Source organism: Lepidothrix coronata, unplaced genomic scaffold, assembly GCF_001604755.1.
Source record: "Lepidothrix coronata isolate B3197 unplaced genomic scaffold, Lepidothrix_coronata-1.0 Scaffold197, whole genome shotgun sequence".
Taxonomy (NCBI): Eukaryota; Metazoa; Chordata; class Aves; order Passeriformes; family Pipridae; genus Lepidothrix; species Lepidothrix coronata.
This window is the reverse complement of record NW_016690377.1, coordinates 130,357-142,286: the sequence shown is the minus strand read 5'-3', so window position 1 is coordinate 142,286 and position 11,930 is coordinate 130,357. Positions and strand designations below refer to the sequence as shown.

Below are 11,930 nucleotides of genomic sequence, written 5' to 3'. Positions count from 1 at the left end.
CCTCCACCCCCGGCCCTGCCTGACCCCTCCTTCCCCCCCCAGATCCCCTTTAGGGGGGCCGGTGGAGCCCCCCGGGGGGGGGTCCCACCCAGGGCGGGGGGAGGCCCAACGTTTGGCCTCCCGCCTGTTCCACCTGGAGGGCGTCCGGAAATCCCAGGTGGCCTCATTCCTCCGCAAAAAGTAAGGATTTGGGGGGTCCCCTCCCCCTTTTGAGGGTCCCCTGGGCTCCAAACCCACCCCCCCAAACTCGTGTGCTCCCCCCAGCAATGATTTCAGCGCGATGGTGGCCCAGGAATACCTGGAATTCTTCCAGTTCCAGGGGCAGATGCTGGACCAGGCGCTCAGGTTGGGATGGGAGGGGGCTGGGTGGGGCTTTGGGGGGGCAAAGGGACACCCCAAAATGGATAGGGGGGTGGGAGGGATGGGGGGTTGGGGGACGTGAAGAAGGGAGATGTGGGGTGGTTTGGGGAATGGTGGGGTCGGGGGGGGGGAACATTTGGTGTGATGAGGGATCCAGGGGGGTAGATTTGGGGTCCAGGGGGGCAGATTTGGGGTCCAAGTGGGCAGAAACACACCCAAGGGGATGTGTTTTTGGGGTCCCCCATGCTGGAGATGTCCCTAGGGGGGTATTTTTGGGGTCCCCCACCCCGGTGGTGCCCCTGGGGAGTGTTTTTGGGGTCCCCCAGCCCGGGGTTCCCCCAGGTCGTTCCTGCAGGCCCTGGTGCTGTCGGGGGAGACGCAGGAGCGGGAGCGGGTCCTGGGCCACTTCTCCCGGCGCTTCCACCGCTGCAACCCCGGGGCCTTCCCGTCCCCCGGTGAGACCCCAGACCCCAAACACCCCTCGGGGACCCCCAGAGCTGGTTAATGCCCCCTAACCCCCCCCGTGCCTCAGTTTCCCCACCCAGCCTCTCCCAGGGCTACAAGGCCCCCCCCAGCTGCACCTTTTGGGGTTCAGGGGGTGGGTGCCCTTACTGGGGGGGGGTCTCCTCACACCCTCCAGCCCCCTCAAATCCCCCTCAGCCCCCCAAACCGTCCCCACATCCCCACAAAGCTCCTTCACCTCCCTCTGTGCCTCAGTTTCCCTACTCACCCACACCCTGTCCCAGCCCCCCGGGGCCCCCCCAGCTGCACCTTTTGGGGTTCAGGGGGTGGGTCCCCTCACCTGGGGGGTGGTAGAACCCCCATGTGACACCCCCAACCCCCCAGACTCGGTTCACTCCCTCACCTGTGCCCTGATGCTGCTGAACACGGACCTGCATGGGCAGGTGAGCACGAGGGGGGACTCCAAAAACCCTCCAAAATCTACACCCTGCCTTTTTTGGAGGGGCTGGGGGGATATGAGGGTGTGAGGGGGAAGGGGTTTGGGGAATGGCTTGGGGCAGATGGGGAATTTTGGGGGGTCCCAGGGGGTGGACTGGGGGTTTGGTGGGTGCAGGGGGCAGATTTGGGGTGTGTTGGGATCTGGGAGGGCACATTTGAGGCATTTTGGGGGCAGATTGGAGGTTTTGGCGGCCCCAGTGGGACAGATTGGGGTTGTTTTGGACCTGGGCAGGGGGCAGATTTGCGGTCTCCCCAATTTCTGGGCTGGATTTGGGGCCCCCACCCTCCAACTGTGCCCCCCCAGCTCACAACACCCCCAAATTTGCCCCCCCAGCACCTGCGCCGGGCCATGACCAGCTCCGAGTTCGTGTCCAACCTCAGTGGGATGAACGACGGGCAGGACTTTCCCAGGGAGCAGCTCAAGGTATTCGGGGGGGCCCTGAGGCTGAAAAAGGGGGTTCCCTCCCCTGAACCCCCTCAAGCCCCCCCCACACCCCCTGACCCCCCCAATTTCCCTCCCCAGGCTCTTTACGGCTCCATCCGCAGCAAGAAGCTGGAGTGGGCGACGTGAGTGGGGGGAGCTTGGGGGGGATTTGGGGGCTGGGGGGGGCTCCCTGTGATCCTGAGCATCTCACAGGGAGGAGGAGGAGGAGGAGGAAGAGGCCAGGGGAGGGAAGAAGATCCTCCCCCAAATCCCGGAGCTGCCAGGGGGGGCCGTGACCTTCCGCAGGGGGTGGTTGGCCAGGAAGGTCCTGGCAGAGGCTGATGGCAAGAAAAGTGAGTCTGAGGGGATTTGGGGGGCTTGGGGTACAGGGGGAAGGATTTGGGGTGGGTTAGGGGGTGCAGGGAGGCAGATCTGGGGTGGTTTTGGGGCTCAGGGGATAAGATTTGGGGGGCGTTTGGATCTGGAGGGGCAGATTTGGGATTTTGGGGATCCAGGGGAGCAGAGCTGGGGTGTTGTAGGGTAGATTTGGGATCCATTGGGTCAGGCTTGTGGGGGGTTAGATCTGGGGTGGTTTGGAGTTGGTGGGGGGGCATATTTGCGCTGTCTCTTCCTCTTTAGGGTCCCAAAGGGTGACTTTGGGGTGCGTTGGGATGTCTGGACGCAGCTTTGGGAGTGGGACACAGATGTGGGACCATTTGAGCTCCACTGTGATCGGGGGGGGGCCCATTTCAGGCTCCACTGCACCGAGGCAGTGTCTCACTGTAGGGGGCTATTTTTGGGGTGTCCTTTTTGTCCCACCTGCATCCCGCCGTTCCAGCTCCCTGGGGCCGCCGGGGCTGGAAGCCCTTCCAAGCCGTTCTCCGCGGGACCTTCCTGTTCTTCCTCAAGGCCGGGGGGGGGGCCCGGGGGGTCTCCCGACGCCCCTCAGAGCCGGGACCCCCCGGGGCCCCCCCAGAGGAGGGTGGGGGGGCCGAGGAGCCCCTGGGGGTCCATCATGCCCTGGCTGAGAGGGCCCCCAAATACACCAAGCGGCCCAACGTGTTCCGGCTGCAAACGGCCGAGCGGAGGCTGTTCCTGTTCCAGGCCCCGTGAGTGACCTGGGGGGGAAAAAAAAGGGAGTCACGGCAGGGGGTCCCTGCAGGGTGTGACAGCACCGGTGACGTCACTGGTGATGTCACGATCCAGCACCCCCGAGGAGATGCTGTCCTGGATTTCCCGGATCAATCTCGTGGCCGCCCTGTTCTCCTCCCCTCCGTTCCCGGCGGCCGTGGGGTCCCAGCGACGCTTCGTGAGGCCCATCCTGCCCACGGCCCCCAGCAGGAGCCCCCCAGTAAGACCCCTGGGACCCCCAAATAGGGGTGGCACCCCTGGGTGCCCATCACCCCCAGCTGAAGCCCCCGAGTGAGACCCTTCCAAGCCCCCTGAGTAGGAGGGTTCACCCCTGGGTGCCCAACCAGCTCCATCCTCCCCACAGCCCACGGTGAGACCCCCAAGCCCCCTGGGTGGGTGGAGACACCCCTGGGTGCCCATCAGTCCCCCCCGAGCCCCCGGGGTGGGTGGGTGGGGGTCAGCCCTGGTCTCCCCCCAGGAGGAGCAGCTGCGGTGCCACGAGCAGTGGCTGGAGCGGGTGGGGCAGGAGCTCCTGGAGCACCAGAGGCACCTCCCCGAGGGCTGGGGCCGTGCCCGGGACCTGGACGAGTATCGGGTCAAGAAGGAATTCCTGCTGGAGGAGGTGGGTGGGGACATGGGGACACCCGAGGCAGGGGGAACACCAGGACACCGGACACATCAGGGACAGTGGGGAGGTCCCCAGGGTGGTTTCTTATTTTAGTCCTTTTCTTCTCCACGGAGGACACCAGAACGTCCCCATGGCAATGGCTCATCTCCATCCTTATCTTCCTGGTGGCCTAGGTAGCACTGTGGGACAGGGGGGACACTGGGAACACCAGGAATGTCCCCGTGATGGTGGCTCATTCCCATCCTTATTTTTCCCATGGGATGGACATCACTGTGGGACAGGGGGACCCCAGGGATGGGGAGGGGACACAGGGACATGAGGACACCAGTAATGTCCCCATAGTGGTGGTCCATCCCCACCCCAATTTTCCCATGGGATGGACACTGCTATGGAACAGAGAGACCCTGGGGACATGAGGGGACACAGGGACAGGGGTGGTGACCGGGGGGGTGACCCGTCCGTGACCCCCTCGTCCCCCCAGCGCCGGCGCTACGAGACCTACGTGCAGGTGCTGGAGACGTGGCTGAACTCGGGCGCCCGGGACCTGGAGGGGTGGGAGGCGCAGGCAGGGGGGGCCCCCCCAGACCCCCCCACTCTGACCAAGGCCCACTCGAGCCCCTCACTGGCCCCTGAGCCCCCCCCGGGCCCCACCGTCCGTGTCCGGAGGAACATCTCGGAGCGAAGGACCGTGAGGAAAATCGTCCCCAAGCGCAACAAGAACCTGCTGTGACCCCCTGGGGGGACCCCAAGGGACAGGATCCCACCGGGGAGCCACCCCCAGGACCCCTTGGTACGAGGTTCTTTGGGGGGTCCCGGTACGAGGTTCCTTGGGGCCCCCCCAGTTTGAGCCACCCTGGGGGGATTCAGGATGGGGAAACTCAGGGAAAACACCCCTTTCCCCCTCCCAAAAAGGGGGCTGGGGGGGCTGAGGGGTTGTAACTCCCCCCCCCCCAGGACCCCCAGCTTCCCCCCTGCACCCGCTGCCTGCTGCTCTCTGTGTGCAATAAAGGTGTGTCCCACCGCTGGCATTCCCAGATCCCAAAATTCCTCAGGGGGAGGGTCAGGGTGGGATTTGGGAACCCTGGGAACCCCCCCTTCCCACCAGTGCTGCTTCATCGGGGGGGGTGGTGGTAGGGGTGTGAAACCCACAGCACCAACCCCCCACCCCCTCCAAAATAGCGGGAAACCTCCCCAAAATTCCATGCTGGGGAATGGGGGGGGAGGAGGGGTGTGGAACCCAGTGGACCCCCCCATCCCCAGAATTCCAGTCTATGGGGAGGTGGGATCCACTGGAAACCCCCCCAAAAAAAATTAGACCCACTGGAAACTCCCCCAAAATTCCAGGTGTGAGGGAGATGGTTCCCTCTCCTGAAGTTTTCCTCATTAATTATTGGTGCTAATTGGGCTGGGGGTCTGAATTTTGGTAAGGAGGGAAGGTGAAAATTGGATGTTCCAAAGGGAGTGATAAAATTAGGATAAATTTATTATAAAGTGAGAATTTAGAGCGATGATTAAAGGGGGGCCCAACCCCCCCCAAACTGGTGACTGGGAGAAGGGGGGTCGTTAATTAGGAGCTAATGAAGATCCTAGATGTTTATTAAGTAGTTTCCTGCTCCTGCTGTTTTCCCAGATTCCCAAGGCCGACGGAGACCCCCCAAACTGGGGAGGGGGCTCAGGGTGACCCAGGGCAGCACCAGTGCCCCCCAATCCCTAAAACCCCCCCAAAACTGCCTTTTTTTTCCCAGTTTCACCAGTTCAAACGCCCCTTCCCAGTAATCCCAACCCCCCATCCCAGTAATCCCAACCCCCAGTCCCAGAAATCCCAAAGGGATGAGTTCAAAGGGCTGTTTCTGGGGGGAAAACCCCGTGGAAATGGTGACGTGGAGCACCATCACCAATCCCTGTGGTGCCACCGCATCCCGAAAACATTCCAGTCTGAGCAGGGATGAGGAGTGGGGAGAACCCACTGCCAGAAGAAGTGGGAATTCCATGGTTTTTCCCTGTTGGGGTGAGGAAACATCGACCAGGAGACGCAGATTCCACCACAGACACGCAGCAGGGGGAACAAATCCCTGTCCTTGAGCATCAGGAATGGGATGGGGAGGGAAAATGGGGCTGAAATCCCACAGCACAGGTCCCTGTCCGAGGCAATTCCCAGAATTCCAGCGCCTCAGGCATATTCCAGCTGGGCGGGGCCACAGGGCTCTGGGGCCGTGTCTGAGCCCTTGGAAAGGTAATCCCGGACCTCCAGCTCCATCTTCTTGGCCTTCAGTGCTGCCGAGTGCAGTTTCTCCAGGAAATCCGGCATTCCTGGGAAAAGGGGGAGGGAGAGCCCGCTGGGATCCAGGATTGCTGAGGGAAGAGGCTCCCAATCCATCCCCTCCTCCAGCTCCGTTCCCAGCTCACCTCATTCTTCTCCCTCCTGATTTTCCCTTTCTCTCCTTGTTTTTTCCCTCCTAATTTTTCCTTTCCCTCCTGATTCTTGTCCTTCCCAATTTTTCCTTTTCCCTCCCAGTTTTTCTTTTCCCCCCAGGTTCTTCTTCTTCCCAGTTCTTCCTTTCCCTTCTGATTTTCCCTTTACTTCACAATTTTTCTTTTCCCTCCAAACTTTTCCTTTCCCTCCTGAATCTTTCTGTCCCTCCCAATTATTTTTTTTTGGTCCTTCCCAATTTTTCCCCCCATAATGTCACTTTTTAAGCCCCTCCATGTATCCCCCTCCCTGCTCTGGAGCGGGAAGGGAAGGGGGGCCCCGTGGAGGGAGGATCCCGAGGGAATTCCGGGCACTCACCGCTGGAGACCATCCAGCTGACGCAGTAGCGCGGGAACACGGTCTGGGGGTTGTCACTGTAGGTGAGCAGGTAATCGAACCCATTCTGGGGGGACAAACATTCCTGGGATCCCCAGCCCATCTCAAACCCCTGTTGGAGCCGCTCCCACCTCCCCCAAGGAATTCCCTGTGGAGCTGCTCATATCCCACAGGAAAAGCTGCCGGAGCCTCTGAGAGCACTGACAAAAGACCCAAGGAAATCCCACCAGGAGGGAATTTGGGAGGAGGGGGTGGCATTCCCTGAGTATTCCAAGCTCTATCCATGCTCTGGACGGCCTGGAAATAACCCACAAGCCTTTTTCCAAGAGGATTTAGTGCTTGGAATGAGACTTGGGAGGCTCGTGGCTTTGTAAAGGGAGCTCTGAAAGGGAGTGTTTGGCTCCCTCAAGAGCACCAAATTCCTGAAGGAAAAGTCCCAGGATAGTGAGATAGAGCTGCAAATCCTTCCCAAGCCACACATGCATATGCTTTCCTTGCCTTTGGAAAAATAACTCACCCTCCTCCCATAAATCATGGAATGGTTTGGGCTGGAAGAGACCTTAAAGATCATCAAATTCAATCCCTAGGGCTGGACTTTCCCGATGTTTGGATTATTGCCCAGCTCCCAGGGCAGGAGAACGAGCAGCTCCCTCTGGAGCAGCAGGAGGATCCTCCCCACGCCAGGTTTTCCGCCCCCTTTCCCAGATTTACCTCATCAAAGGTTTTGTGGGGTCGGATCACCATCTGGGACTCGTAGGTCCTCACCCGGACGTACTCGGGATCCTCGGGAACGCTGGGATGCTCCACAGCCCTGGGAGGAGGAGGAGCATCCCAAGGTGAGCTCAGGGTGCCAATTACACCCAGAATCCACCAGTTTTTTGGAGGTGGGGGGTAAAAACCTGACATTTTTCCCCCAAAAACCAGTTGTTTTATTTCCCAAATGAATCTCGGCGGGATCGATGGGGGTCAGTAAAGTCAGTTAAGTTTATACCCAGCTCCCCGTGGATCTTTAGGGATGGGAATGGTGGGAATTCCCTCCAGGAACACTCACCTCGACACCAGCACCATCAGGTTGTTCTCCTTGTCCACGTTGTAGCGCCGGACGTAGACGTAATCCCGGGAATACATGGGATACTGCAGGAAGGGCCCCGGGATTGGGATCAGCCCCTGCTCCCGGCCCTGCCCAGGGCAGATCCCGGGATGGGCGGGGACTCACCGGGAAGTGGGTGACCCAGTGAATCACCTCGGAGCCCGTGGCCACGTCCCGCTCGATCACATCCAGTTTGATCACCAGGGAATCCCATTTCTTCCGATATTCCGTGTCCAGCTGGGAAGGGAGAGAAGCCAAGTCAGTGGAAATTCCAGCAGAGGGGGATGAAGAGAGGGAAATATCCTTTTTTTTTTTCCCTGTCTCCTGTGGGAACATTCAATGTCATGGGCAGGCAGGGAATTATTAATATCCTGGAATAGTCTGGAAGTCGGGAGAGAGGAACTTGGGATCAGGAATCCACTGGGATCCTGCAGCCCAATCCTTCACTTCCAGCAGCAAAACCCACCTGGAGAACAGGATAATCCACTGGGATCAGCTCTGGATCGTGCAAATGGTACAAAGGGAAGGGAATATTCCCAGTTCCCCCATCCCATCCTCTGGAAGAGGCTCCTGGAGCTCCATCCCACCCCCTGAAGTGATTCCAAAGGTGCTGCTCACCTGGACATTGAAGAACTGCCTAGGAGTCACATCCGTGTAGGATCCAAACACTGGAAAACAGAGCCTGGAATGAGAACTCCTGATCCCAGGAAAGGATTGGCAATGAGCAACTCCTGATCCCAGGGCAGGGTTAGGAGGGAAAGGGGAGTTTTAAGGCCCTCTGGAAGAATAAAGTGGGATGGAGCAGCAGGGATGGGTGTAAAGGATGGTAATTCCTGTTTTTCCTGAGGACAGGGATGAGTGAGGCCCAATCCCAGGGGACCTGGGCCATGGAAAAGCCCATGGATACCTCGGTACTGGTACAGGTGGGATCCCTGGATCGGCCTCCGCCACAGCCTGAAGTGCTTCTTGTCCATGATGAGCTCCCAGGGCTGCTCCCGCTCCGAGGGCTGGAATTCCATGGGGCCACTGCCCTGGGCCAGGCTGGACAGGTTCTCCATGTGCTTCATCTCCTGCGCGGAGCTGCCGGAACAAATCCCACCAGGAGTCAGGAATGGGCCCCTCGGAGTGTCCGGGAGCCCCCTGGGCTCGGAAAACACCCCAGGACTCAGGGAGAGGGGCAGGGAAGTGAGTTTGGGTGTGGGAATGGCATGGAAATCCCAGGTTTTGGGTGGGAAGAGCTGCCTGGGCTTGAAAATCCCGTTTTTTGGGGAAATCCCATTTCTTCGTGTGGAAAAAGCTGCCTGGGCTTGGAAATTCCTTTTTTTTTTTTTATTTTCGTATGGGAAGAGCTGCCTGGGAATGGAAAACGTGTCCTCTTATCCCTCTTCCCACTTTTCCTCTGCTGGAATTCGAGTTTTTGGAAATACCAGCCTTTCTCTAAGGGAAAATAACCCTCAGGGGGTGCAGAGCAGGATTTGTCTTCCTGACTGGATCAAAGCTGAGCAGGATGGAATGGGATGGGAGATGGATTTAAGGAAAAGAAGGATTTGGAGGCACCAAAATTCCCTGTGGAGCTGCTCACATCCCAGATGTGAGATGCTGCAAATCCTTCCCAAGCCATGCAGAGGATTGGGATTTGGGGGGAAAAGGAAGCAGGGTTCCTGGGGTTCCTGCTGTTCCAGGGGGTGGGAGAGGGGGAAGAAGGGAATCTCCAACAGCAGCTGGAGCAGGAAATGGGAGTCACAGGAGGAAAGGAGCTGGAAAAGCCCTGGATCAACCCCCAGTTTCAGCCTCCTCAGCCAACAGAAACTGGAGCTGGATTTGGATCCCAATTCCCAAAAATCCAGCAGAAAAAAAACCTGGAAACCTCCCCCCCACCAGGATAACCCCTCTGAATATGGCCTAAGCTCCCAAAAACAGCCCTGGAGAGGGAAGGCTGATTCATCCACCCCCAAAGCCCCTGGGAATGCCAAGAAAGGAGGGAGGAGGATCCCAGGGTGCTTCCAGAGGCACTAATTAATGCAGGTAATTAATGAACAGAGCTGGAATTAACGACCTGGGACCGGCCGAGCTCGTGTTCCCATTCCTTGGAACCACTCCCTTCCCAGATCTCCAGGCAGATCCCAAAGCTCCACAGCATCAACTGGATCCACAAGCCTGTTTTCTGCAGGTATTCCCTTTGGGATTGAGGCTCTTCCACAACCCCAACCCCTCCATCCTGCCCTTCCCGTCCCAGGATGAGCCATTCCAGCCCCAGCCCTGTCCATCCATGGGATCAGCAGCATTCCCAACCACCAGGTGAGCCACTGGACATGGGATCCAGGGACAGGGAGCCGAGAATTATCCCCAGGGGGGTGGGATGGGATCCAACTGGGACAAGGAGCAAAGTGTTCCCGCTTCTCCAAATCCATCCTGCCCGGCCAGGAAAACCACAACCACGGGATTTATCCCTTTGGAATGAGGCTGTGCCTGCCCTGCTCCCTTCCCAGTCCAAGATTCCTGGCTCCCTGAGGAGGGGACACGGAACTGGAGCACCCCAAAGTCCAGAGCCCCAAACCTGCTCCTGTCATTCCCAAATCCCATGAATTACTGAATTAGGGATGTGGTTCCCGACCTTGGCAGTGGCTCCATCCGGCACAGCCCGATCTCAGGAGCCTCCAGAGCAGGGACAAGGGGACACCAAGGGGACACTGGAGCTGCTTCCCTGGCCCCTGTCCAGCTCCACGTGTCCAAGTGGGACACGTGTGATCCCCCCATGGCACCTTCCAGCCAGGAATTCTACTTTTCCCAAGGAAAAACAAGCCTTTCCTGAAGTGAAATGAGCAGGGAAAACCAGGAGTCGACTGAAACCCCGGGAGGTGACTCAGCCCATGAGGAAAAAGGGATTCTCTGCATGGATTTCACCTGTTCATGGATTCCTGGGATCATTTTAGGGCCTGTGTGAGGCTCATTCCCACCTGTCCAGCCAAAAATGTTGGATGTGGAAGAGGGGAGGGAAATTCCTGCCTGCCAAGAGCTCCCAGAATTCCAGCCAAGATCCCACTGGGGGCTTTGCTGCTCCCAGAATTAGGCTGGAGATGGAAAGGAAATAAATGGAATGAGGAGAAAGGAAAAACAAAGAGGAAGAATCCCAGGGAACGTTCCCGTGCCTGGGAAAAGGCTCAGGAAGAGGATTTGGAATCCTCAAATCCAGTTGAGGAGGCTCAAGACCTGACCTTGAGCAAGGAAATCCCACCTGGTTTTAATACCAGGACTAAACCCAGCCCTGCTGAGCCACTGGAAAACTCCCCAGGGTTTATCCCCAATCCCAAAGGCTCCTTTCTGGGGAATGAAATTGGGATTTGGGGCTTTTTCCCAGCTGGGAATCTCCCTAAAATCTCCCGGGGTTCCAGGAGAGGAGGGGATTCCTCATTAACTCCAGGGTTAACTAAGACTTAAATTAGGTGCTTCTCAAACTCTGGGTGATGAATCCCTGTGGGATGAGGAACTTGGAGGTGGAATTTTGGATCCCAAGATTCCCATAAAGGGTTAATTACCCCCTGCTGAGTCATGGGGTAATTAAGGGAATTAATTCCTAAGGAAGCCTCCAGATTCCAAGGACACTCCAAGAGCTGCTGGTTGGGGGGAGGCCCTTCTACCTCCATCCTGTGGGATTTGGGTGTCTCACCCCCCCTTTGAGCACAGGGATGGGTTTGGAGGGTCCCCAGCAACGGAGTGGGGAACTCCTTTTTCCATGGGGAGAATTCCCAATGACACCACCCCCAGGCAGCATCCCAAAGTTTGGGGAGGTGGAGGGGACACCCCAACAACCCCCTCAAGAATTTTGGGGAGGGATTTGGGGGGACAGGGGGGCACCCCGAGATCAGAATTGGGGCACTCCAAGGTCCGAATTGGGGGATACCCCAGAGAGAGAGGATTTAGGGAACAGTGGCCCCCCAAAAAGGAAGGGGGCACCTTCCAGGGCAAATTTTGGCAGGGCACTCCCAAATTTAGGGGGGCACCCCCAGATCAACACAGGATGAGCACTCCCATCCCAGGAAATCGGGGGGAACCCTGAGGATTTGGGGGTACTCAGGATCTAAGGAAGGGGAGAGGGCGCTGGGGGACCTGGAGGCCCCAGTGGAGGCAGGGGTGGGTGTCCCGGTCCTGGGTGTCCCACGGTGGGGATATCCCGGGGACTTGGGGGTCCCGTTCCCAGTGTCCCAACCCCAGGGCCCCGTTCCCGAGGGTGCCCCATTCCCAATGTTCCCGTTCCCGGTGACCCCATCCCGAGGGTGTCCCATTCCTCGTCCCCGGTGTCCTGGTGCCCTGTTCCCCGTATCCCGTTCCCGGTGTCTCCCCGCTCACGCACCGCCGCAGCTCCTCCTCCTCGATGCGCCGCCCGTCCCACACGAACACCCCGGCGAGCGCGGCCATCAGGCGCCCGGGGCCGGTGAGGGCGGGGCGGCCGCGGAGCGCTCCCCGCCACCACCCCCCCCAGCCCGATCCTGATCCTGATGATCCTCCTCCTCCTCCTCCTCCTCCTCCCTCC

General features: G+C 58.9%; 2 protein-coding genes across 5 annotated transcripts in view; one reads left to right on the top strand and one right to left on the bottom strand.

Moving 5' to 3' along the window:
* LOC108505648 (PH and SEC7 domain-containing protein 4-like) overlaps window positions 1–4,448 on the top strand; it is a 7,153-nt gene extending 2,705 nt beyond the window's left edge. The window contains exons 3-14 of one of the 2 annotated variants that reach the window (XM_017831881.1): window positions 43–180; window positions 265–345; window positions 703–815; window positions 1,207–1,265; window positions 1,655–1,744; window positions 1,844–1,887; window positions 1,958–2,097; window positions 2,583–2,853; window positions 2,951–3,095; window positions 3,354–3,497; window positions 3,985–4,233; window positions 4,340–4,418. In XM_017831881.1, coding sequence (XP_017687370.1) covers window positions 43–180; window positions 265–345; window positions 703–815; window positions 1,207–1,265; window positions 1,655–1,744; window positions 1,844–1,887; window positions 1,958–2,097; window positions 2,583–2,853; window positions 2,951–3,095; window positions 3,354–3,497; window positions 3,985–4,233 — 1,474 coding nt within the window. In that variant the 3' untranslated portion in view covers window positions 4,340–4,418. Of the gene's footprint in view, window positions 1–42; window positions 181–264; window positions 346–702; window positions 816–1,206; window positions 1,266–1,654; window positions 1,745–1,843; window positions 1,888–1,957; window positions 2,098–2,582; window positions 2,854–2,950; window positions 3,096–3,353; window positions 3,498–3,984 lie in introns of both variants that reach the window. The other variant, XM_017831880.1, reaches the window with a different exon arrangement.
* Window positions 4,449–4,968: 520 nt separating this feature from the next.
* Window positions 4,969–11,876, bottom strand: STARD7 (StAR related lipid transfer domain containing 7). 3 transcript variants are annotated; one of them, XM_017831884.1, is made up of 8 exons: window positions 11,751–11,876; window positions 8,307–8,479; window positions 8,018–8,067; window positions 7,526–7,636; window positions 7,361–7,443; window positions 7,021–7,120; window positions 6,292–6,376; window positions 4,969–5,813 (listed from the first exon to the last, which is right to left on the bottom strand). In XM_017831884.1, exons 1-8 carry the CDS (start codon window positions 11,813–11,815, stop codon window positions 5,674–5,676), a joined length of 807 nt encoding a protein of 268 aa, XP_017687373.1. In that variant the 5' UTR covers window positions 11,816–11,876; the 3' UTR covers window positions 4,969–5,673. The 3 variants fall into 3 exon arrangements, with proteins under 3 accessions (XP_017687373.1, XP_017687372.1, XP_017687371.1); XM_017831883.1 differs by lacking the exon at window positions 11,751–11,876 and adding an exon at window positions 10,014–10,558 and having other exon boundaries at window positions 7,553–7,636; XM_017831882.1 differs by lacking the exon at window positions 11,751–11,876 and adding an exon at window positions 10,014–10,481.
* Between the last annotated feature and the right edge of the window lie 54 nt (window positions 11,877–11,930).